The sequence below is a fragment of the Camelina sativa genome, chromosome 8 (genome assembly GCF_030686135.1).
Source record: "Camelina sativa cultivar CO46 ecotype springtype chromosome 8, ASM3068613v1".
NCBI lineage: Eukaryota > Viridiplantae > Streptophyta > Magnoliopsida > Brassicales > Brassicaceae > Camelina > Camelina sativa.
Genome location: NC_141887.1, coordinates 24371694 through 24395188, shown reverse-complemented (window position 1 = coordinate 24395188; position 23495 = coordinate 24371694). Strand labels below are relative to the sequence as shown.

The window sequence follows — 23495 nt, the reverse complement described above, 5'->3', positions numbered from 1 at the left end:
GTAAAATAAAGTAGAGAGTTGAATAAATGGAGGGTTGTAAAATAAAGCATAAAAATATCTTAAGAAATATTTTATGTAATATTCCCTAAGACTTGTAATATAAATACTAAGGCTTGGTGAAGAGTTTCATTCAAGCTGGAGTGAGTAAATTTGAGTGTGAGAGTCTTAAGAGCCTTTGTAATTTTTTGAGTGTTTCAATAATAAAATATATCCCCTTGATAAAAGATATTTCTTATATCCTTACATAATCATATAATCATTTTCTAAAATACTTCCTAAACACTTAGCATTGATCTTAAAAACCTCCTAAGTGGTTGTACCACTATCCACGAGCTTCTCTTCCATCTTCGTTATTTATTTTGGGGCTTTTTTTTTTTTGGCCTTCGTTTTCCCCCTTTTTTCCGACTCATTTCAGTTTTTTGGTCTCAAGGTAACAATATGATCATTACCTCTTTCTGATTGTTTTGCCAGATCATATAACATAACAAACACAAAAAACATACAAACAATCGCATTCCTGTACATGAACAAACAGTCGTGTCTTGATACGTTTGGCGGGGATGAAGTTACATACTTACATCACACTATAAGGTAGTATAACCTTATACACTTACATATATGTATATTCAGATTCTAATATTCACGTGTCTTTAATTTCTCTTTGGTTACATTGTGTTTTTTGTTTTTTGTTTTTTTTTTATGGATGTGTGTAGTTTACTTATGAAAGCAATTTTGGAGAAGAATTATGCTCTGACGTATGTCACATATGACGTATCAGGCGGTTAATGTAGTATGTATTCATTTCTTAGCTTGTACTACAAAGGAGTTATATATGCACGAGATGTGGCACGAAACTCTCCTTGCCTTTGTGAAATGGTAGTTAAGAAAGAAGAGTTACGTTTGTTCGTAAAAAGGTATATACAGAATCAAATTGCAAAATCACTAGCTAGCTCATGTACGAAACCTCTACTCTTTCAGGTACAAGCATGCACTAAGTTGTTTTACCTACTCGATAAGCGCAAACTCACAAGAATGTACGTACGGACCTCTTTTCCTTTGTTTAAATCAAAATCGTCGAACTTTTTGTTTTTTGAACCTTGCTTGATGCTTAGTTGCTTACCTTTGCAGCTGATTACTCCTCAAATTGAGAAAGAGCTCCTACACCCTCCTGATCATGCAGATACTGGTCAAACTCGTTGGACGGCATTGTTGCAAACCTGATAACTTTTGAATTAACTTTTTTTTGTTTTTCAAGTATTGATATCTATAACAAGGGAGTCCTTTTTTCCTAGCCAAACAGATAAAGAATAATTAATATATCCCCCTTATTTTGATAATTTGGAACATCTTAGTTATCAATCTATTCACTAGGCTTAACAAAGCTAATTATCTTGTATAATTTAAAGTAAGGTTCTCTTTTGACAAGTTCTAAAAAGTTGCAATTTGACACTCTTTTTTTATGACATGTGTCATTTTCTCTTTAATATTTTTAGTATATTTTTTCAATTGATTTTATATGACATACATTATATTATATATATATATATATATATATATATATTTAAGTCAAAATCTAATTTGATATTATACATTATAAGATGTTCAATTTATTCTTTAATTTGTGTAGCATATTTCCCAAAATAATGGTTTTCTCTTTTATTTATTAACTTTAATAGAAATAATTAACATGATAAGATTGTTACATTATTTTTCAATTTGATTCAAACTAAAACTAACTAAAGTATATTTAAATATCTATATATATATATATATAATTTGTTTTGATTGAAATTTCTATCATATACTATTAGTCATAGTAACTATTTATATTTGAAAAATAAGAAATGTATTTATTTATTAACCTTCTCACATATTTTATAAAATTTCATATTCTATCACATATTTTGTAACTCTCATATTAATTTGATTAGGTTGAAATTCCTATCATATATTTATAGTTATATTAACTAAAAAATAATAATACTCAAAACAACTAATAAATGTATTTTTGGTGAACATTCTCTCATATTTTAGTAAATTTCATTCTATCACATCTATTGTAACTCTCATATTATTAATCATATCCATATTTAAAGTACTAAATTTCATTTTATTGAATTTCTTTACTTCTGTTATATGTTGACAGTACTTTTGTAACTTCCATAATATTACTAGTATTGTAATGAATGACTAATAACAATTAGAAACATTAATATGTAATCAATTTATAATAGGCTTTTAACTCCAAATTTTCCTATAAAAAGAAAGACACACATCTCAATAACCTTCATATCTCAAACCTCACATAGATTTGTAAATTCTATAATTTTTTGTATTCAACTAACATTATCTTAGTGTCTTTTTTTTGTATAATAAAGTAAGGTTTTCTCAAACTCATACTATAAAAGCTCATGAGTGGCACTCATTCCTCTCAAGATTATATACATAAAAAATATCCTAAAAAAATATCTTAATATTTTAGCAACATCCATTTAGTTATTATATATATATATATATATATATATATATATTTCATTGATCAGTATTTTATATACTTACCATAACATTATAATTCCTCAAATAATAATTTGTCGATAATTAAAGAATAAACATTAATATTAAAATTTTGGAAAATTATAGTTTTGGTAGTTTTATTTTAAAATAATTTCAAGATATAAAAATATTATAATATTAAAATATTTATTTATTGACAAAAATATGATATTTGGTTTACAATTTTTGTGCCAGAAGATCAAATCATTTTTATAAATAATTTCAAGATTTTCAAAAATATGATATTTTATTTTCCTTTAATTTGAATCATAATCAAAAATAATTTCAAGATATAAAACAATATGATATTTTATTTTTCCTTTATCATAATTATAATCACAATTTATTGTATATGTTAATTCTTTAAAATGTAACTCCCCTAATGTTTGCCAGAAAAAACAAAAACTTATTGATGTAAAAAAAATAACACTCATCATTTTAATACACTTAAACATATTAATTGGAATACAATATATGTTTTATTGGTGTAACGCCCCGACCGTCACCTCTTATTGGACCACTGGACCTCATGTCAATTCTCAGTCCATGAGCTTAACTTCCTTAATAGATCTCACGTCCTCTCACTAGGTCTGTGAGCCCATCCATATATGATGGTCGGTTTGCTACGTTCGAAAGGCTTTAAAGATTTGTTATCGTCCCTACAAATCACCATAATGATCTTTCCCTGTATTTTGTCCTCACTCGTACAATTCCGGTAGTCACTTTCCAGAAGGTCACCCATCGTGAGACTACTCCAACATAATCACGCTTAACTGTGGAGTTCTCTCAGGATCCTTGACCAAAAAGATAAGTGCACTTTTGTGACATAGGTGGCAAAATAAATTATTTTAAAACTCTCCGCAAGTCTCTAAAACCGGGGTGTCACAATTCACCCCCACTAACAGATCGCAACGTCATCGTTTGAGTTCGGTTCTGATACCACTTGTAACATCCCAGCTCTGATAAAACTTTCAATCTATTTATACATTTTAATGTATTAATTCCATACAATTTATGTTTTACAAAAAAATAAGAAAAAACACAAAAAAAAATCTATGGTATATTTTTTTGAAATATAATCATAACTAGTTCTCACGATGTTTGATCCAAAAAAAAACTGAAAACCTCCCATGATCCTAAACATATATTGATACCACAATTTTTTTATAAATAGCAAGACAAATTTTTTTTCAAACATCATATTTTGTGTCTCACATAAAATTTTAAATTTTGTAACAATATTAATGTTAATTATTATTGATTGTATTTTAAAATAACTAAAGGTATTTTATTTCGTTTATATTATCCATGCCGTGGGACTTTATCTAGTATATAATAAGCTGAGGTCTAACATTAGCATATCTTTCATATGGTTTCATCGTATTAGTTTTGAATGTATTCGTTAACTATTTGTACATGTTTTAGGTGTGTGCCTCGCCATACCCATTCTTGAATTAGCACTTAAATGTATCAACTCGCAGGGGCAAAAGTGGTATTTTAGATCAAAACCACAACCGACAGTACTGTTGCTTCTTTTTTTTTTTTTGATAAACCGACACTGTTGCTAAAGTGTTGTAGAGGAGGATTCAACAGATTTGTGGGTGACTTGAAACCAGGTAGCAGCATCACACAAGATCTTTGATCTTTCCTCGTTTTCAAAGTTAGTATGTAATATAAAATTGGTATTTTAAGCACTACTACTCGAACCGGACAACGGGTAGGAGTAGAACTATCCGACAAAAGATGACTCGACTGTTGACCACATGCAAATTAATTGACAGCGATAGCTCTCTTGTGAGCGGAAGGAATCTAAAGTTCTGTATATTTTCTTACATTCCTTTAAAAAACTGAGACAAAATGAAAAATTTAGGAAATGTGAACTGGAGAGAATATATAAAGTGACTAAACTAAAAAATAAACAAAAAAGAAGGGAATATTCGAATGTTATGTAATGTAACTTTGATTACATAATTTAATGTTAATGATTATGATGAGTGTGTGTGTTTATTAGTCATGTAGTGAATGCTTTTAAATTTTAATTTCACACGGCAACAGAAAACGAAACGAATAATATGGAAACTAAACAGTGGAAAAACGCGTTTCCTAATTTACCGCACAGTTTTTTTTTTTTTTTTAAATAGTATAATGACTAACTAAATTTCTTAAAAATATTAATAGTAGTACATATAATAGAGTAGAAGATTATGGAACATAATCCATCATTAATCTTTATTACCTTTAGTGTTTGACAAAACACCAAATCACTGTATTAAAAATAAAAAAGGTCCAAAAAGAACCTGAGTGTGATTAGTGAATGATCTTAAACTATAATTTCACACGGGAATAGAAAAAAACGAAATGAATAATATGGAAACTGAAAAGTGGAAAAACGCGTTTCCTAATTTGCCGCACAGATTATTTTGTTTAGTATAATGATTTAACTAAATTTCTTAAAATGGTTATTAATAGTACATATTTAAAACCTAATTGAGTTGAAGATTATGTAACATAATCCATAATTAATCTTATTTACCTTTAGTGTTGACAAAACACCAAATTACTGTATTAATAAATAAAAAGGTCCAAAAAAAATCTGTCTCACTCATTCATAATTCATTCATCTTCTCATCTTCCTTGCTCGACCCGACAATCCAATCCACTAATCCAGTGTGGTTTAGAAAAAAGACTCTTCCTTTGTCCGATTTGTTTTTATAAATTCTCTTCCTTTTTTTTTTTCTTGTTTGGAATCTTACAAGGAAACAAAAAACAGAGAAAATGGGTCACGGAGGAGAAGGGATGTCACTTGAATTCACTCCGACGTGGGTCGTCGCCGGAGTTTGTACCGTCATCGTCGCGATTTCGCTTGCTGTGGAGCGTTTGCTTCATCATTTCGGTACTGTTCTTAAGAAGAAGAAGCAAAAACCCCTTTACGAAGCTCTTCAAAAGGTTAAAGAAGGTACACAACACCCATCAATACACAACAAAAAAAAACCCTTTTTTTTTTTTGAGTGGGTTCCACGGATCTTTTGCGTTACTTCTGGTTCCTTTTGCCAAATTGTTCTTCAGTTTTGGTTTTTATTCCTGTGTTATCATTAAACAGTGTTTTAACCTTTTGATTAAGGTTCACATGACTGAAAATTGTTGTTTTATGCCTTATGTGGTGGCTATGTCAGATTTTGTTGTAGGCTGAGTCTTTAAAGTTTGATACTTTAACTATTTTTTGTGTTGCTTTCGTGCAAATTTGTTTGATCAATGACAAATTTTATTAGTATTTCAGAGTTGCTGTTGTTAATAGTGAGATGTGATTGTATCAGATTATAAGCAGCGTTGTTGTATTAAAAGCTAAAAGCTTTACTACTTTTTATTGTGTTGCTTTGGTGAATTTTTTTTAGCTCTCTGATATATCATTTTGGGGAATTGCAGAGCTGATGTTGTTGGGGTTCATATCGCTGTTACTGACGGTGTTCCAAGGACTCATTTCCAAATTCTGTGTGAAAGAAGATGTGCTTATGCATATGCTTCCATGTTCTCTAGATTCAAGAGCAGAAGCTGAGGCAAGTGGACATAAAAACGTTACTGCAGAAGAACATTTTCAGAGTTTCTTACCTATTGTTGGAACCACAAGGCGTCTACTAGCTGAACATGCTGCTGCGGCAGTTGGTTATTGTAGCGAAAAGGTAAATTAAAATACTTATGGGGTCTCGTTATAATCTTTTTTTGGGTGTTTCTCTTGCTAATTCTTGATTAAATCACTACTTACTTCTCGCCCTCTTGTTGTCAGCAAAAAGTACCATTGCTTTCACTTGAGGCATTGCACCATCTGCATATCTTCATCTTCGTCCTCGCCATATCCCATGTGACCTTTTGTGTCCTCACAGTTGTTTTTGGAAGCACCAGGGTGAGCGTTAATTAACCACATAGAAGTTTCTTACATTCATCTGTCAGTTAATGCACCATGATTCTTTATTCATGTTTTCTATGTTAATGCAGATCCACCAATGGAAGAAATGGGAGGATATGATTGCAGACGAGAATTTTGACCCTGAAACAGGTACTACTACATTACACAAGTTATTCGTTTTATCAGAATATGTATATACAAAATTCATGAAGATGCTAGTAGAATCTTGTTTGATTATTTGCTGTGCCTTTTGCAGCTCTGAGGAAAAGAAGGGTCACCCATGTACAGAACCATGCTTTTATTAAAGAGCATTTTCTTGGTATTGGTAAAGACTCAATCATTCTCGGATGGACGGTATGGTGTTTTCAAATTACATTGCTTGTTTTATTTCTGTTATCTATCCTTTGTAACCACCCAATATTGAGATCACGTTGTTTACATAACAGCAATCCTTTCTTAAGCAATTCTATGGATCTGTGACGAAATCAGATTATGTGACTTTACGTCTTGGTTTCATTACGGTAAAATTTTGATTATTCAAAAGTTGAATATTGGTAATGGAAATAAGTTGCTTTGGTCAGTTAGAGACTCTCATCTATTTGGTTGTTTTGCAGACACATTGTAAGGGAAATCCTAAGCTTAATTTCCACAAGTATATGATGCGTGCTCTGGAGGATGATTTCAAACAAGTTGTTGGTATTAGTTGGTATCTTTGGATCTTCGTCGTCATCTTCTTGCTGCTCAATGTTAATGGTATGCTTCATAAATTCATTTTCCTATGTCTAGTTTTGATCTAATGAAACGCTTTTTTCAAATATAAATTGGAGTCCTTTTATATCGAAGCTACACTATCTTGCAGGATGGCACACATATTTCTGGATAGCCTTCATTCCCTTTATTGTGAGTCAATTGTTTATTTCCCCATTTCGTTTTCTCAGACTGCTGAAATCTTCTTTCAGTTAAAACTTACTTTTGTCCCTATGTTTTTGAACATCCAAAGCTGCTTCTTGCTGTGGGAACAAAGTTGGAGCATGTGATTTCGCAGTTAGCTCACGAAGTTGCAGAGAAACATGTAGCTATTGAAGGAGACTTAGTGGTGAAACCCTCTGATGAGCATTTCTGGTTCAGCAAACCTCAAGTTGTTCTCTACTTGATCCATTTTATCCTTTTCCAAAATGCTTTCGAGATTGCGTTTTTCTTTTGGATTTGGGTAAGTCAGGTTCTTTAAGAAAAAAACAAAACTCCAAGATTCACCTATAATGGTTAAGACTAATAAGTATATTCTAGGTTACATACGGCTTCGACTCGTGCATTATGGGACAGGTGAGATACATTGTTCCAAGATTGGTCATCGGGTAAGCAAAAGTTTCATACATTGTTGATATGTTTCAGTTAATAAATCTCGTTTTATACCAATATATTTCTTCTTTTATTTAGGGTCTTCATTCAAGTGCTTTGCAGTTACAGTACACTGCCACTTTATGCCATTGTCTCACAGGTGAAAAACTAGTTTCAACTATAAAGCTTCAGAATCTTTTGGTCTAGTTTTTAAAATTTCTGAAGAAGTGACCGTCCTCTTATGTTACAACAGATGGGAAGTAGCTTCAAGAAAGCTATATTTGAGGAGAATGTGCAGGTTGGTCTTGTTGGTTGGGCACAGAAAGTAAAGCAAAAGAGAGAACTAAAAGCTAGTAATGGAACCGAAGGAGGCTCCCAGGCTGGTCCTGATTCTGGTTCTGGTTCTGGTTCTGGTTCTGCTCCTGCTCCTGCTCCTGCTCCTGGTGCTGGTTCTGGTCCTGCTCCTGGTCCTGGTGCAGGGTTTGCAGGGATTCAGCTCAGCAGATTAAGAAACAACGCAGCAGGGGACACAAACAACGAGATTACACCTGATCATAAGAATTGAGCAGCAGAGATATATTTTCTTGAAAATATCATTATCAGATTTTAGCATCAAGGGCCGGCATTGTTTTTATACACAAGTTATAGTGACATGATTTTTTATGGTTTGTTACAAAGTTACTCTATTGGGATTAGAATTGGGAATTGAATCTGATTGTATATTGTATTATTTGGAACATCGTAGTTAGGGATGCAACTGAATAAAAAAATTGGTTTTCCATTGGTATCTAAAATTTATAACCCAAATACCAAAATAATTAAACCGGATCTCCAGTTTGATTTTCAAATCGGTTTATTTTTTGTTCGGTTCGAATGATTAAACCGGTATTGTGTTGACGTTTTGATTCTAGTTCTGCAAAAGAGAGTCAAAGCCACTCACTCTACTCGCGCTTAAGTCGCTACTTTCATCTTCTTCTTCGAAAGCTCAGCACAATGGATTCTCTTAAGAACCGTCCCACCACGGTTGGTCTATCAGAGACTTTCGCAAGGTTAAAGAAACAAGGCAAAGTATGTAACTTCTCTTCAAAAATCCCCAAAGTTTCAATTTTGATTCCTCCCCAGACTCTGATCTGGGGGCTTTTCGATACTTTTACAGGTGGCTCTGATTCCATATATCACAGCTGGTGATCCAGATCTTTCTACTACAGCAAAAGCTCTTAAAGTGCTTGATTCGTGTGGCTCGGACATTATCGAACTCGGTGTTCCATACTCTGATCCATTGGCTGATGGTCCAGCAATCCAGGTTCGATCCACAGAAGCAGCAAACTTTCAATCTTATTCTGAATATATAAACCTTCTCGTTCTTGGTTTAGGCTGCTGCGAGACGTTCGTTGCTTAAAGGAACCAACTTTAACTCCATTATCACTATGCTTAAAGAGGTGTGTCTTGGTTTTGCTTTTGTTTACTTTACCTCCTCTCGTAGCCTTTGTGGTTTTAGTTTTCTTAAGAAAGAGACTCTTTTTTATATTCCAAATTTCTCAGGTTATCCCTCAGTTATCTTGTCCAATTGCATTGTTTACGTATTACAATCCAATCCTGCGCCGGGGAATCGAGAACTATATGACTATTATTAAAGATGCTGGAGTTCATGGTACATTTAACATTTTCATCTTTTCTCCTAAGTAACTGCTTATTCTTTTTGCAGGGCTCAGTTTTGACACCATTTGCTTCCATTTATTTGTGGTTATTGTCTTCTCTATATTAACAGTTTGTTTTACATAACATGGTGTCTCTTCATAGGCCTTCTTGTTCCTGATGTTCCACTCGAGGAGACTGAGACTCTGCGGATTGAAGCTCGGAAGCAGCAGATTGAACTAGTAAGTTATTTTCCTCTAGCTGTCACAAAAACATCATATTTCGTAGCAAACTGTTTTCTTCTATTTTTACCCTATTATATACTATATTGTCCTCAAGGTATTGCTCACAACACCCACAACCCCGAAAGAACGAATGAACGCCATTGTTGAAGCATCTGAAGGATTTATCTATCTCGTAAGAATCAGCGTTTCACGATTCTTTAGATTAGTACATGATGATGTGTGTAAGTTCGTGTTCTTATGCGTGTGAATGTTATTATCGAGGTCTTTTCAGGTAAGTTCAGTAGGAGTTACAGGTACAAGAGAGTCTGTTAACGAACAAGTTCAATCTCTTCTACAACAAATCAAAGAGGCAACAAGCAAACCCGTCGCGGTTGGATTTGGCATATCAAAACCTGAGCATGTGAAACAGGTTGGGCTGCATAATCACTGGATTACCAATATCTCGGCAATAGGATTTGCTAGCCTGACGTGGTTTGTTTTAACATTACAGGTAGCTGAATGGGGAGCAGACGGAGTCATTGTGGGTAGCGCCATGGTTAAGATCTTAGGCGAGTCTGAATCACCTGAGCAAGGACTTAAGGAGCTAGAAGTCTTCACTAAATCTTTAAAGTCTGCTCTGGTTTCTTGATTTTCGAATACACAATGATTCTTCTCTTTATTCAATGCAAAGAACCAGATGAAGCCACCAGTGCTTCTTAATATTATAACATCCATCCATCTCCAAATAAAAATCAAGAGTTTTACATTATTGTAAAGTTTTCGGGTTCCGAAGGAGAAAATACAAGAATATCAAAAACAAACAAATGATATAGGCGCAACAAGCGTGCAGAACGCATATGTTTAACGCTGTGACACGGATTCTGCAGAGAAGAGGTACTTGACACGGGAAAGAACTGAATCATGAGCAGGGTCATAGGGGTGGTCCTTGGAAGGGATCTCCAAGATTGCAGGAACTGGCTTGTTGTAGCTATCCACCAAGAACCGGATCATATTGGCAATCTACAAGTATGAAATTTTCTCATTATGTTTTTGACACCGTAGGAAAAAAACAGACTTTAAATTAGTATAGCTATAGCACATAGGAATAGAGCCCATGTTGTTTCAAGCTCATAAATGATATGTCTCTAAGGGCTGTTGCAAAGTGACCTCATCCTATGTTCCAATGATATACTATTTACTGGGAAAAAGATAGTCACTAATGGCAGTAAACATAAGGGGCTCTATAAAGTGGAGGAGTACAAGTCATGAACTCTTTGATAAAGACTAAAATAAAACAGCACACACAGCAGTAAAGATGAGTAACAAGTGTACTGAAATTGGAGGAGAGCACTTACATATTGGCTTAAAAGAATGATAGCGATATCATCCCTTGCTGAGAATTCCTTGAAAGCATCCTCAATTTGTCTCACAGTTGTCTCTAAAAGGCAAGAAAAAAGCGAAATAAAGGAAAAATCACTTAATGTAGAAGACTAGAGGGCAATTTGATACAATTCTACAGAAATGGAAGTTAGGAAAGTTATCTCCTAACAAGATCACAGAAAAAATTGAATTGATGCAAAACATCCACTAACTCGATTTTATCAAAGGGACACATAACACTTTGAGACAAGTGACATAATTTGATTAATGATTGAAAACAATATCTTTCCTAAAGATCCAAAAACATACTTGAATCCACGATGAGGTAATTAGTCTTCCTCCTTATGTCAACATTACCAACTCCAGCCATCAAAAATCCAACTATAGTGTCCTGTACACAAAAATTTTAGCCAAGTAAGAGACGTTGGAAATTACAAAATGGTCACTACCAACAGATAGTTCTAAACAATTCTGCCACTGATTTCACCAGTAATAGTCAATGTACAAGGAGGAACTTGCAAGCTAAGTCACAAATAAGGGAAAAGACATAGTCTTTCTGGTGGAATACAATTGAATAAATCCAATTCTTATGCCAGAACAGTTGAAACTAACACAGAAAACCTAAATCCCTTGTTATGGTGGATTCAACAACATGTAGCAGATGAGATCATCATTGTCAGATCTGATCTGATCCGAAATCAAGAGATATACAAAAACTTAAGAAAAAGCTAATCTAGGGCGTGACCACTACCAAAAAGATTACAAATTTCACAAACAAATCCAAAGTCTATGTACCCAACATAACGCATTGATTTAGTCCAGATCATCAAATCTCAGAGATTCAAAACTCAACACAGTGAGATCCCCAAAAACCAACATTTTCTAAACAATCAAAACCACGAAGCCTCAAATCCGTCATCAAAAAGATTGATTTTTTTTTTTCCTTCCGTAATACGAGTTTACCTCATCGGCGATCATTGCGATGAGGGCAGAGTTGCGAGCAGGGATCGGAGCTCTCCCAGCCATATTTTTGATTCAACTGCACACACACACGCAAACCACACAAAAACCCAGAAACAAAATCAATCAATCTAGCGAATACAATCATCGACACTAAAGATAGAGAAGAAAGCTCTTTGATTTTGTTGTACTCATTCATTACCTCTTTTTCTCTGTTCTTCTCGTTTTTTTCGATTTGATCGATAGATAGATAGATTTGTAATCACTACCAAAAAAAAAAAACCTTGGAAGTCAGAACACGATTCAATTGACTATATTACCCCTAACTTATACCCTTATTAACAACACTAACCCTCCTTTAATAATTGCGCTTTAACCATTTAACAGTAAAAAATGGCGAAAGTGTAAATAGTAAAATGATAATGAGTGCAAGTCCCATCAAAGCCAGCTTTTGCCTCTTCAAGGGTACTTTTGTCCTTTCTCTTACCTCTCTTTTGTCTCTACTTCAGACAAAAAACCTCCTGTGATATTATTTTTATATGTGAAGCAGAGCAAAAGCAAAAAAAAAAAAATCTAGGAAGAAGAAGAAGAAGAGTGAGTCAGAGTGGAGCTAGCTGCAATGGCGGATTCTCACTCTCTCAACAACAATCAGCTCTCGAGACACACTTCTATTTTCAATTTGCGTTTATGGGTCGTTCTCGGCGTTTGCGTTGGAGCCGCGATCGTTCTTTTACTCGTTCTCATCTCTCTCTGGTTCGTTTACAGACGAAGCAACAAGAAGAACAAGTCATCTCTCGACCCTTCTTCTTCTTCTTTTTCGAAGTCTCATCATACAATTGTTCCCGTTGTTTCCAAGGAGATTCAAGAGATTCGGGTTGACCCGTCTCGACCTCCGGTTCAACCCGACCCAACGCCAGAGACTCACCAGGACGATACCAAAATTCACATCGAAATCGGGAAAGATCATCGGATTTCGTATCCGGAACGAGGTGGTTGGACTGGTTCCGGGTCGGGTTCGGGGTCGGGTGATCAGGGTTTAATTATGTCGGCGGGTCCCGAGGTTTCTCATTTAGGTTGGGGACATTGGTATACGTTGAGGGAGCTTGAGGTTTCTACTAATGGATTCGCTGACGAGAATGTGATCGGACAAGGAGGGTATGGGATTGTGTATAGAGGTGTTCTTGAGGACAAGTCAATGGTGGCTATTAAGAATCTGCTCAACAACAAAGGACAAGCTGAGAGAGAGTTTAAAGTCGAAGTTGAAGCTATTGGAAGAGTGAGGCACAAGAATCTGGTGAGGTTGCTAGGTTATTGCGTTGAAGGAGCTCATAGGATGTTAGTTTACGAATATGTTGATAATGGGAATTTAGAACAGTGGCTTCATGGTGGTGGTTTGGGATTTAAGAGTCCTCTTACTTGGGAGATTAGAATGAACATTGTTCTTGGAACAGCTAAAGGGTTGATGTATTTACACGAAGGTCTAGAGCCTAAGGTTGTTCACCGCGATATCAAATCAAGTAATATCTTGCTTGACAATCAATGGAACTCGAAAGTTTCAGACTTTGGGCTAGCTAAGCTCTTGGGTTCGGAGATGAGCTATGTGACTACTCGTGTGATGGGTACGTTTGGGTATGTGGCTCCTGAATACGCGAGTACAGGGATGTTGAATGAGAGAAGCGATATTTATAGCTTTGGTGTTTTGGTTATGGAGATCATTTCGGGGAGGAGTCCTGTGGATTATAGCAGGGCTCCGGGAGAAGTGAATCTTGTGGAATGGTTGAAGAGAATGGTGACGAATCGAGATGCGGAAGGGGTTTTGGATCCGAGGATGGTTGAGAAACCGTCGTTAAGGTCATTAAAGCGTACTCTTTTGGTAGCTTTGAGATGTGTTGATCCTAATGCTCAGAAGAGACCAAAGATGGGTCATATCATTCACATGCTTGAAGCTGAGGACTTGGTCTCTAGAGATGATCGGAGAAACTCCGGAGGAGGAGGAATAGAACCGGGAAAGTCACCACGGAGGAAGACAGATGTGAATGAATCAGCGGATGAGAGTGGTAATTCAGTTCTGATCAACAATGACCAATTAGCTTTGGAGAAGGAGAATGAGAATCAGTAATTTTGTTAACTATTTTTAGAAGTTTTGTGTGTTATGTGTGTAGATTTTTGGAAATTTACAATAATTCAAAAAAAAAAAAAAAATATATATATATATATATATGGTTTTTTTTCTTTTCTTTAGATTCAGTCTATTGTAATGTATAGCCTAAAGAGTTAAATAGTGTGTTGTGTTATATTGGATGTTAAGGGTTTTTATTTATTTTTTAAGTTTGTGTATAAAAAGAAATATAGAGAGTGAATTTCATAAATATATTATTAATTATTTTCATAAATACTTTTTAATTTGACGTTTAAAATTGCTTATAACGTGAAAAAATGTCTATGTAAGATCTTTTTTTGTGTGTATATTATTTTAATTCACATAAAATTTTGGATTGAAAAAGATCTACTGTATAATAAATTTTCTCATTAAGCTTAGTGATTTTTTTTAATTGCTTTTGGTGAGATTTATAATTTATTTTATCTTCCGATTTGTGTTTACAAACACAAAATAGAGTGAGTCTCATGATTTTCTGACATATGTTACTTTTGTTGGATTAAAATGTCTTAACGGTTTATGTTTTACTTCTTTATTTACTCGCGGTACACTGTGGGACTAAATTATAAATTATTGTATTTTAAATAATAATTTTTAATTTATTTAGTTTTCAAATTCCCAATTAATTAATTTAAATATAATTAATTTATAATTTTGTTTAGAATGTTTTTTTTCTTCTTACGTTTTATACAGTTTAGAACCTAATTACATTAAATTTGTTATTAGATAGAATATAAAATTTTAAAACTTTTAGTTTTGTATTCTATAATTGAACAGAGGTATATATATGCATATATGGTATGTTAGTGTATATTTTTATGTGTATACAATTTTTTTTTTTTGGAATATTAAGAATGTGTTGTAGTATGTGTAATATTTTGTAGTTCATATACTAAATAATTTATAAGTTAATTTTCCAAACTATGACTACAAATCTATAATATATGAAATAAACTATTAATTTTAGTGTTGGTTCTATAGTCCAGACCCGCCATGCTAGGCGGATCACGCAACATGTTCAAAGATTTTTAATCCGCAAAAACTCATCATACGAAACCCGTAAAAGTAAAATATAGTATGTGAGGCTAAAAGTCACTTTTTATCAAATCAATTTTTCAAATTTTTATCAAGTAAAAAATAATATTTGGGTTCAACCTCTTCATTCATCTCCTTATAAAATAAAGAAATAAAATTTGTATACATTTGCTATTATGTTTGTTACCTTTTAAAACACTTAGTTTCTATAAAAAAAATCGAATATAGGTAGAATTAATTTGTTTATTAAATTAATTATTTAATGTAATAATATGTTTGTAAATACTAAATAGATTCCAAATTCAGGATTTATTTACTAAATGTCTTTAAAAATGGATATATAAATTTATTTAATAGTGAAGGTAAAAGTCTTCGGAGAGAGAGAGATGTCTAACGGTTTATGGTTATGTTAATTTCCTTATTTATTTCAGCCAGCTCTATCTAGACTTCGTGCTTAAACTTGAGGAAATAATAGGAAAGTGACATTTGAACGAAACATTGAATTTCCTGGAAGCTGCCACTTTCAATAAACTATATACGTATGTCGTCTGACATTTTCTTCTTTCATGATAGTTCATGAAGACATTGACTTTATGTGTATTCCTCTTCTCTTTCCCTATCCAGTTTCTTCTTTTGGATTTTCTTTTTCTTGCGTCTCCTTGGCAGTAAACAACGTACGGTTGCTTTTCTAGAAAGTTATTTGAGCAAGATGGGAAACTGTTTAGCGTTTGAGATATCCTGCGATCAAGTGTTGAATCATGCTTGTGGCTGCTTATTTGGTGATCAAAATTACATTCTCATGATGGAAGGAAACCTCGAGGCTCTGGAGAACACTATGCAAGAACTCGAGGCAAAACGAGATGATCTGTTAAGAAGAGTTGTCTTAGAGGAAGACAAAGGTTTGCAACGGCTTGCTCAAGTCCAAGGATGGTTTTCAAGGGTAGAAACTGTTGGGTCCCAAGTCAATGATCTGCTTGAGGCTAGATCAGCTCAAACTAGAAGATTGTGTCTATGCGGATACTGTTCTAAAAATCTCATCTCAGGCTGTGATTATGGTAAAAAGTTAGCCAAGAAACTGAACGAAGTTCAAGGACTTTTATCGAAAGGAATTTTTGAATTGGTGGCAGCGAAAGGTCCTGCACCTAAGGTGGAGGAGAAGCATATACAAACCACTGTTGGTTTGGATACGATTGTCGAAAGCACATGGAACCACCTCATGAGCGATGGACGCAGAAGTTTGGGTCTTTATGGTATGGGGGGAGTAGGCAAAACCACTCTCTTGACTCGTACTAACAATAAGTTCCTTCAATTGATGAGTGGATTTGATATTGTGATATGGGTTGTGGTCTCCAAAGATTTGCAAAACGAAGTCATCCAGGAGCAGATATTGGTAAGACTAGGTCTCGACAAGGAATGTAAACAAAAAACCGAAAAGGAGAGAGCCGCTTACATATACAATAATCTTAACAGAAAGAAGTTTGTGCTGTTATTGGATGATCTATGGAGCAAAGTAGATTTAAACAAAATAGGAGTTCCACCTCCAACTCAAGAAAATGGATCCAAGATACTTCTCACCACTCGCTCTATAGAAGTTTGCAAAGATATGGAGGTTGATGAGACGATGGAAGTTAAGTGTTTGTCTCCAGATGATGCTTGGGATTTGTTCCAAAAGATAGTTGGAGATCAAACCTTCTTGTTAAAGAGCCATCAGGAAATTACCGCACTTGCTAGAAAAGTTGTTGAGAAATGTTGTGTCTTGCCACTTGCTCTTAATGTCATTGGCAAAGCCATGACATGTAAAGATACTATACAAGAATGGGAACATGCCATTCATGTGCTGAATTCGTCTAGCCTCCGCTTTCCAGGCATTGAAGTAAATCTTTTTTCCGTTTTGAAGTTCAGTTATGATAGTTTGAAGGATGAGAAAGTCAAATCATGCTTTCTATACTGTTGTTTGTTTCCGGAAGATTTTCAAATTGAAAAGGAGGAACTGATAGAATATTGGATATGCGAAGGATTCATATATGGAAATGGAGATGAAGATGTAGCAGCTAACTACTACCAAGGTCATGATATAATTGGTACGTTACTTCGTGCACATTTATTGATGCATGGTGATTTCTCAAACAATGTGAAAATGCATGATGTGATACGTGAGATAGCTCTTTGGATAGCGTCTGACTTTGGAAAACAGAAAGAAACACTCTGTGTTAAAACCGGTGTCCAGTTACGCCATGTACCGAATGACATCAACTGGAAAGTTATGAGACGGATGTCTTTAGTAAGTAATAAGATTGTGGAGATATCTTGCAGAAGCTTCAACTGCCCCAACCTTTCAACCCTATTACTCCAGAAAAACAAGTTGGTGAATATTTCAGGTGAATTCTTTCGGTTTATGCCAGCACTTGTGGTCTTGGATCTTTCGGAAAATGAGAGTCTTTCTTGTTTACCGGAAGAAATATCTAACTTGGGTTCGTTACAATATGTCAACTTATCATCCACGATGATAAAATGGTTACCAGTTGGTCTCAAGGAGTTGACGAAACTAATCAACCTGAATCTGGAGTATACTAATCAACTTCAAAGTCTTGTTGGGATATCAACAATTTTACCAAATCTTCAAGTGTTAAAACTGTTATGTTCTCGTGTTTGTGTTGATGACAGATTAATAGAAGAGCTACAACTCTTGAACCAGTTAAAGATTTCAACAGTAACCGTCGATGATGCCAGGATTTTGGAAAGTATACAAGAAGTGAAGCAACTGTCAAGTACTATCCGAGGTTTATGTCTCAACAACATGTCAGCTCATGTTGTTAGATTAAACACGGTGGCTCTAGGTGGTCTTCACCGCTTTATAATTCTGGACTTCAAAATCTCTGAGATAAAGATAGATTGTTGTAAAAGCAAAGAAAGTAATGCGGGGATTTCACCAATGTGCACAAGTTCTCAAGGCTTTAAGCACCTCTCCATTGTTCAAACATTCGAGTTGGAAGGTCCGATGGATTTTACATGGCTGTTGTTCGCCCAAAATCTCACGTATCTATCTGTAAGGGAGTCATTGAGCATAGAAGAAATAATAAACAGAGAGAAAGCAATAAGTATTACCAATGTGCATCCGGATATTGTAGTACCCTTTGGGAAGCTGGAAACTCTTGATGTAAGTCTTATTGCCGAGTTAAAGGGAATCTGCTGGAATCTTCCAGCTCTTCGGACTACCCTGAAAAACTTCACTACCATTGACTGTCCAAAGCTGTCACTGAGTTACTGAGACACGAAGAATAATGGATGGCAAATTGGAAGCACGTACGAGACTCCTAAACACCTTATATTACAGATCACAGCTGTAGTCCTCCTCTCTCTCTCTCTCTCTCTCACTGGCTTGATTTTCACACACTCTGTGTAACTGTATCCTCTATGTTCTCAATTTCGTTTGTGTTTGTTGTCTAGTTGCATTTTCCTTAGTTGCACTTCCCAAAGTGAAAGTGCAACAGAGCTCTGAAGGGAGCAGACAACTGTGAAGTATCACAGAGGGCTGATGTGGAGAAATATTGTGAACGTGATGACAAGATGCGTGGGAAGGAAGGAAGAAGAGATCAAGATATACTCGAAGATATTGAGAGTATATTTGATAAGAAGAGATAAGGGAAGATATTTTCTTAGAGATAGGGAATATTTCTTTTTAGCTAGGATACACAAAGATCTAGGTTAGAGATCGTTTGTGGGGTTATAAGTAGGCGTGGGCTAGCCACAAAAAGAGCTAGCACTCGTGGGATAAAATTTGTGAGATTTGTATACCTTCAAGCAAATACAAAAAGCTTTGAAGGTGAGTGTGTTTTAACTCTTTTAGATCTACACAGGGTGTTGTGTTAGATAGATAGGAGAGTGAGCTTAGTTTCAAGTCTTGTAAGAAACAGAAGTTTTTATAAGATTGATTAAAGCGTTTGCTTGGCGCGTTCCAAGTGTTTTATTCTGTGTGTTGTGTTCTCTATACCTTAACAATTGGTATCAGAGCAGACACCTGATAAAAAGTTCTGGTATCTTTTTCAACAGGTGAGATCTTGCGACTAGGGTATGGAGAAATCTCTGGAGGTTGTTGCGTTACAAGGACCATTGAAACTGGATCCAGAATGCTTTGGTTACTAGAAAGTCTCAATCAAGCAAGTCATCTCAAGCATTGATATGGAAGCTTGGTTTGCAGTGGAGGACGGCTGGTCTCATCCAACTGAGAAGAATGAAAAAGGCGAACTGGTGCAGAAACACAGAAAGAAATGGACAGCTGAAGAAAAGGTTGAGTCCAAACACAACTCACAGGCTCTGTCAGTCATCTTCAAATCTCTGCCAAGAGACATTTTTAATCAAGTTCAAGGTTGTGAGTCAGCTAAGGAGGCGTTGGACATTCTGGTCGTCACATTTGAAGGCACATGCCGAGTTAGGCGCACAAGGTTGAACAATCTTGCATCTGACTTTGAGAACTTGCAAATGACTGAAACTGAATCTGTGGCAGATTATAGTAGCCGGTTGAGTGGTATTGCTCAAGAATCTGTTATTTTGGGCAAACGATACAAGGACAAGAAGTTGGTCAAGAAATTCCTCAGAAGTCTACCTGACAAGTTTCAACCGCACAGATCTGCTATTGATGTGTCTTTGAACTCTGATGAGCTCAAGTACAATCAAGTCGTTGGGATGATACAGACGTTTGAGATGCAACTAAAGAAGAAAGAGAAGATGAATGCTAAGTCATTTGCTCTTAAAGCTATAGAGGAACAGAGGTTTGCTGAATCTCAGGAGCTTGAAGACGAAGAAAAGTTGGGTCTGTTGGTTAAGAAGTACTTTCAGAAGATGGAGAGAGGTCAGCGGAAGGGAACTACGTCACTCACGAATGCTGATTTTGACAAAGGGTTCAGGAAAGGTGATAAACCAGAGCGTCAATGTGCTGAGTGTGAAGGGTATGGACATTACAAGGCTGAGTGTCCAAATAACAAACGTAAGAATTCTTTGCAATGTTATGGGTGCAAGGGCTTTGGTCATACCAAGACTGATTGTCCCTCACAAGGTAATAAGCAGAAGTCCTACATCACATGGATTGAAAGTGATTCTGATGAAGAAGACAACAAAGGTGAAATTCTGAACAACTTTGTGGCTTTGCTGGGAGTCATCAAGGAAGACGAAGGAGACGAAGCTCTATTGTTAGAAGAGGACTTTGACAAGAAGATGGAATCTGACTCCGATGGAGAGGAGGCTGGCTTGTCAATGGAAGATCAGATAGGGCTTCTTATTCAGACTGTTGTGCAAAAGACCCAAGATAACAGTGAGCTGTCAGCCGAGAGAGATACTCTTCAAATGAACGTTGCAATATTGTCTAAGGAGCTGAGTGAAGAAAAAGCCAAGTCTCTGCGTCTTGAGAAGAAATTGGAGGATCAACTGAAGAACATCAGGATGCTAAGTAAAGGAACTAAAGATCTCGACAACTTACTCAATATTGGACAATCAAGCACCGCAAAGTGGAGTCTGGGGTATCAAGGAATCAAATCTGACAAGTCAACGCAATTTGTTAAAGGGCAAAACACTGAGCCAAAACTCAAAGAACAACTTGTTGCATCAATCGCTCAACATAATCAGTTACCTAAGGTGAATCCGCATCACAGGCGGATGACTATGCAACGTGAGTTGCCTGGAAGACAGTCATATGGGTCACACAACTATCAACAGCCTGATCAGCGCTCTGTTAGTCTCAGCAGGAGAAGAGGATGCTGGTACTGTGGTCGTCTTAACCACTATAAGGCCCAATGCTACAAGTTTCAGAATCGTGTGACAAATCTAGTGCAGAATTATGGTTTCTATCCAGCTATTAGAAGAGTTAGTCAAGGGTATGTCAGGAAAGATGATCTCTACTGTCATGTTGCATACACAGCGGATAGAACTGAGGTTGATCAGGCTAAATGGTACTTTGACAGTGGATGCTCCAGACATATGACAGAAGCTCTTGACAACTTGTCTCATATAGAAGATGTTGCTGGTGGAAGAGTCACGTTTGGAGATGGAGGTAAGGGGACAATCCGAGGAAAAGGTGCAACAAGTGGTGACACTCAACCACATCTGAAGGATGTGTTCTTGGAGGATGGATTGAAGGCCAATCTGACCAGTGTGAGTCAATTGTGTAATGAAGGCTTGGATGTTACGTTTACCAAGAAGGACTGCAAAGCTGTTGATCAACAGGGGTCTGTCAAACTCAAAGGAAGATAATCTGGAAATAATTGCTATATGTGGAAATCTGAAATGCAATGTTTCAATGCAACTGCGGAGCTAGACACCGAGTTGTGGCATCAAAAACTTGGCCATTTGAATGTTCGCACAATGCTGAAATTGGAAAACCAAGAAGTTGTACGTGGACTGCCCAAGCTGAAGAGTGATCCACACTTTATATGTGGTCCATGCAACAAGGACAAGGAAATCAAAGCATCTCATGGGTCTGTAACAGACATCCGCACAAGCCATCCTCTACAGCTTGTCCACATGGATCTGATGGGGCCTATACAAGTTCAGAGTATATATGGACGATGATTCATCTTTGTGATGGTGGATGACTACTCTCGCTACACTTGGGTAAGGTTTCTTTGTGATAAATATGATACTCTTGAGTGCTTTCGTATTCTTGCCTTGTAGATTAAAAGTGAGAAGTGCTCAATCAAACCATTCGAAGCGACCATGGTGGTGAGTTTCAAAACGACAAGTTTGAACAATTCTATGGGCATCAAGGCATCACTCATCAATACTCTGCACCAAGAACTCCCCGAAACAGAATGGTGTTGTTGAACGTAAGAACAGGACGTTGCAAGCGATGGCAAGATCTATGCTGCATGGAAATCAGGTTCCTCATCGGTTATGGGATGAAGCTGTGAACACAGCCTGCTATATCATCAACCCTGTGCATGTTCGCCAAGGAACCAGTAAGACTCCCTATGAGCTTTGGAAAGGGAAGTCTCCAACTGTGCACTATTTTCATGTGTTCGGATGCCTCTGCTATATTCTGAATGATAAGGATCATTTGGGTAAATTTGACTCCGAAAGTGATGAAGGCATCTTTCTAGGTTATTCCGGACATAACACTGCCTTCTGTGTTTACAACAAATGTCTACGATCTGTTCAGGAGACTGTCAATGTAGTGTTTGACGACACCTCCTTCCTCCGGGTTGCAGTGGTGCCCATTGTCTCCGACACGGACCTGGTAACTGATGCTGAGAAGTCTGTGCCAGAATCTGCCACCCCTGTTGTCTCTGACAGGCCTGTGTCAACTCACGATTCAGTTCCTGTATCTTCTCATGTTCATCGGAATCACTCCTCTACTGATGTTATAGGTGCGATTCAGGGGGGTAGAGTTACCAAAGGAAAGCAGATTGACTTTGCTCAGCTGGCTGGGAAGAAACAAAAGGTTGTCATTCCGGAGTCTGTCTCTTAGGATTCTGCTGTAGTACAGTTTGCATGTTTTGTTTCGTTTATTGAGCCCAAGAATCACAAGGAGGCGCTTCGTGATGAGTTTTGAGTTGCTGCTAACAAGATGAGCTGGAACAATTTGAACGTAGTGATGTTTGGGAACTCACTCAACGTCCTGCTGACGTCAATATAGTAGGAACAAAGTGGATATTCAAAATAAAAGTGATGCTAGTGGCTGCATTATGAGGAACAAAGCAAGGGTTGGTAGCTCAAGGTTATTCTCAGATTAAGGGTATTGACTTTGATGAAACCTTTGCTCCGGTGGCAAGGTTGGAATCAATTAGGTTTATGTTTGGTATGACATGTGCGCTTAAGTTCACCTTGCATCAGATGGATGTTAAAAGTGCCTTCCTAAATGGAATATTGCAAGAGGAGGTTTATGTTGAGCAACCAAAAGGCTTTGAGAACGCACATCACCCTGAGCATGCTTATCGACTGAAGAAAGCCCTGTATGATTTAAAGCAGGCACCACGAGCATGGTATGAGAGGTTGACTACGTTTCTAATGGATCATGGATACAGTCGAGGGAGTGTTGACAAAATGTTGTTTGTTCTTAACAGCAACAACGACCTGATGTTTGTTCAGATCTATGTGGATGACATTGTTTTTGGTTCCACTTGTCAACCTCTCGTAAAACAGTTTGTGGAGAGCATGTCTCAGGAGTTTGAGATGAGCATGGTGGGAGAGCTAAGGTACTTTTTGGGATTGCTAGTTAAACAATCGGCTGATGGGATCTTTGCATCTCAAAGTACTTATGCTAAGGAGCGTGTACAACGCTTTGGGTTGGAAAAGAGTAAAGAAGCCAAGATTCCCATGGGCG

The 23495-nt window shown here is 36.2% G+C and overlaps 6 protein-coding genes and 1 long non-coding RNA gene across 9 annotated transcripts; 6 read left to right on the top strand and 1 right to left on the bottom strand.

The window, feature by feature from the left end:
• The first annotated feature begins 132 nt into the window (after positions 1–132).
• On the top strand, positions 133–1449 carry LOC104707835 (uncharacterized). Its single transcript, XR_754709.3, has 4 exons — positions 133–591; positions 714–876; positions 979–1034; positions 1129–1449. It is a non-coding gene; the product is annotated as an uncharacterized LOC104707835 (long non-coding RNA).
• A 3509-nt stretch (positions 1450–4958) lies between these two features.
• Positions 4959–8573, top strand: LOC104707834 (MLO-like protein 1). The gene is made up of 12 exons (XM_010424268.3): positions 4959–5509; positions 5977–6230; positions 6335–6451; positions 6544–6604; positions 6711–6808; positions 6901–6975; positions 7069–7207; positions 7314–7354; positions 7455–7664; positions 7742–7809; positions 7892–7952; positions 8046–8573. Exons 1-12 carry the CDS (start codon positions 5329–5331, stop codon positions 8355–8357), a joined length of 1617 nt encoding a protein of 538 aa, XP_010422570.2. The 5' UTR covers positions 4959–5328; the 3' UTR covers positions 8358–8573.
• A 26-nt stretch (positions 8574–8599) lies between these two features.
• On the top strand, positions 8600–10420 carry LOC104707832 (tryptophan synthase alpha chain). The gene is made up of 8 exons (XM_010424265.3): positions 8600–8860; positions 8949–9095; positions 9166–9231; positions 9335–9443; positions 9593–9669; positions 9767–9844; positions 9944–10081; positions 10163–10420. Exons 1-8 carry the CDS (start codon positions 8786–8788, stop codon positions 10298–10300), a joined length of 828 nt encoding a protein of 275 aa, XP_010422567.2. The 5' UTR covers positions 8600–8785; the 3' UTR covers positions 10301–10420.
• LOC104707833 (V-type proton ATPase subunit F) lies at positions 10309–12323 on the bottom strand. The gene is made up of 5 exons (XM_010424267.3): positions 12194–12323; positions 11995–12070; positions 11341–11422; positions 11007–11089; positions 10309–10671 (listed from the first exon to the last, which is right to left on the bottom strand). Exons 2-5 carry the CDS (start codon positions 12055–12057, stop codon positions 10513–10515), a joined length of 387 nt encoding a protein of 128 aa, XP_010422569.1. The 5' UTR covers positions 12058–12070; positions 12194–12323; the 3' UTR covers positions 10309–10512.
• Positions 12324–12470: 147 nt separating this feature from the next.
• On the top strand, positions 12471–14384 carry LOC104707831 (putative serine/threonine-protein kinase At1g01540). The gene has a single exon (XM_010424264.3). The coding sequence runs from the start codon at positions 12611–12613 to the stop codon at positions 14108–14110; it is 1500 nt and encodes a 499-aa protein (XP_010422566.1). The 5' UTR covers positions 12471–12610; the 3' UTR covers positions 14111–14384.
• Positions 14385–15750: 1366 nt separating this feature from the next.
• LOC104707829 (putative disease resistance protein At1g15890) lies at positions 15751–19151 on the top strand. 3 transcript variants are annotated; one of them, XM_087461666.1, is made up of 3 exons: positions 15756–17265; positions 17849–18527; positions 18632–19151. In XM_087461666.1, exons 1-2 carry the CDS (start codon positions 15894–15896, stop codon positions 17851–17853), a joined length of 1377 nt encoding a protein of 458 aa, XP_087317792.1. In that variant the 5' UTR covers positions 15756–15893; the 3' UTR covers positions 17854–18527; positions 18632–19151. The 3 variants fall into 3 exon arrangements, with proteins under 3 accessions (XP_087317791.1, XP_087317792.1, XP_087317793.1); XM_087461667.1 differs by lacking the exon at positions 18632–19151 and having other exon boundaries at positions 15768–17057; positions 17152–17265; positions 17849–18397; XM_087461665.1 differs by having other exon boundaries at positions 15751–18527.
• Positions 19152–19363: 212 nt separating this feature from the next.
• LOC104707828 (uncharacterized) lies at positions 19364–21427 on the top strand. The gene has a single exon (XM_087461291.1). The coding sequence runs from the start codon at positions 19364–19366 to the stop codon at positions 21425–21427; it is 2064 nt and encodes a 687-aa protein (XP_087317417.1).
• Positions 21428–23495: the final 2068 nt, after the last annotated feature.

Bases quoted from the DNA above. Each gene is read 5' to 3' on its own strand.
- LOC104707834 (XM_010424268.3), top strand. From the start codon at position 5,329: ATGGGTCACGGAGGAGAAGGGATGTCACTTGAATTCACTCCGACGTGG. The intron at 5,510-5,976 runs GTACACAACACC...GGGGAATTGCAG, and splicing joins TCTTCAAAAGGTTAAAGAAG to AGCTGATGTTGTTGGGGTTC. The intron at 7,355-7,454 runs GTGAGTCAATTG...GAACATCCAAAG, and splicing joins TAGCCTTCATTCCCTTTATT to CTGCTTCTTGCTGTGGGAAC.
- LOC104707832 (XM_010424265.3), top strand. From the start codon at position 8,786: ATGGATTCTCTTAAGAACCGTCCCACCACGGTTGGTCTATCAGAGACT. The intron at 8,861-8,948 runs GTATGTAACTTC...ATACTTTTACAG, and splicing joins GGTTAAAGAAACAAGGCAAA to GTGGCTCTGATTCCATATAT. The intron at 9,096-9,165 runs GTTCGATCCACA...TTCTTGGTTTAG, and splicing joins CTGATGGTCCAGCAATCCAG to GCTGCTGCGAGACGTTCGTT.
- LOC104707833 (XM_010424267.3), bottom strand. From the start codon at position 12,057: ATGGCTGGGAGAGCTCCGATCCCTGCTCGCAACTCTGCCCTCATCGCA. The intron at 11,090-11,340 runs GTATGTTTTTGG...CTTGCCTTTTAG, and splicing joins TTACCTCATCGTGGATTCAA to AGACAACTGTGAGACAAATT. The intron at 10,672-11,006 runs GTAAGTGCTCTC...TCATACTTGTAG, and splicing joins TCATTCTTTTAAGCCAATAT to ATTGCCAATATGATCCGGTT.
- LOC104707831 (XM_010424264.3), top strand. From the start codon at position 12,611: ATGGCGGATTCTCACTCTCTCAACAACAATCAGCTCTCGAGACACACT.
- LOC104707829 (XM_087461665.1), top strand. From the start codon at position 15,894: ATGGGAAACTGTTTAGCGTTTGAGATATCCTGCGATCAAGTGTTGAAT.
- LOC104707828 (XM_087461291.1), top strand. From the start codon at position 19,364: ATGGAAGCTTGGTTTGCAGTGGAGGACGGCTGGTCTCATCCAACTGAG.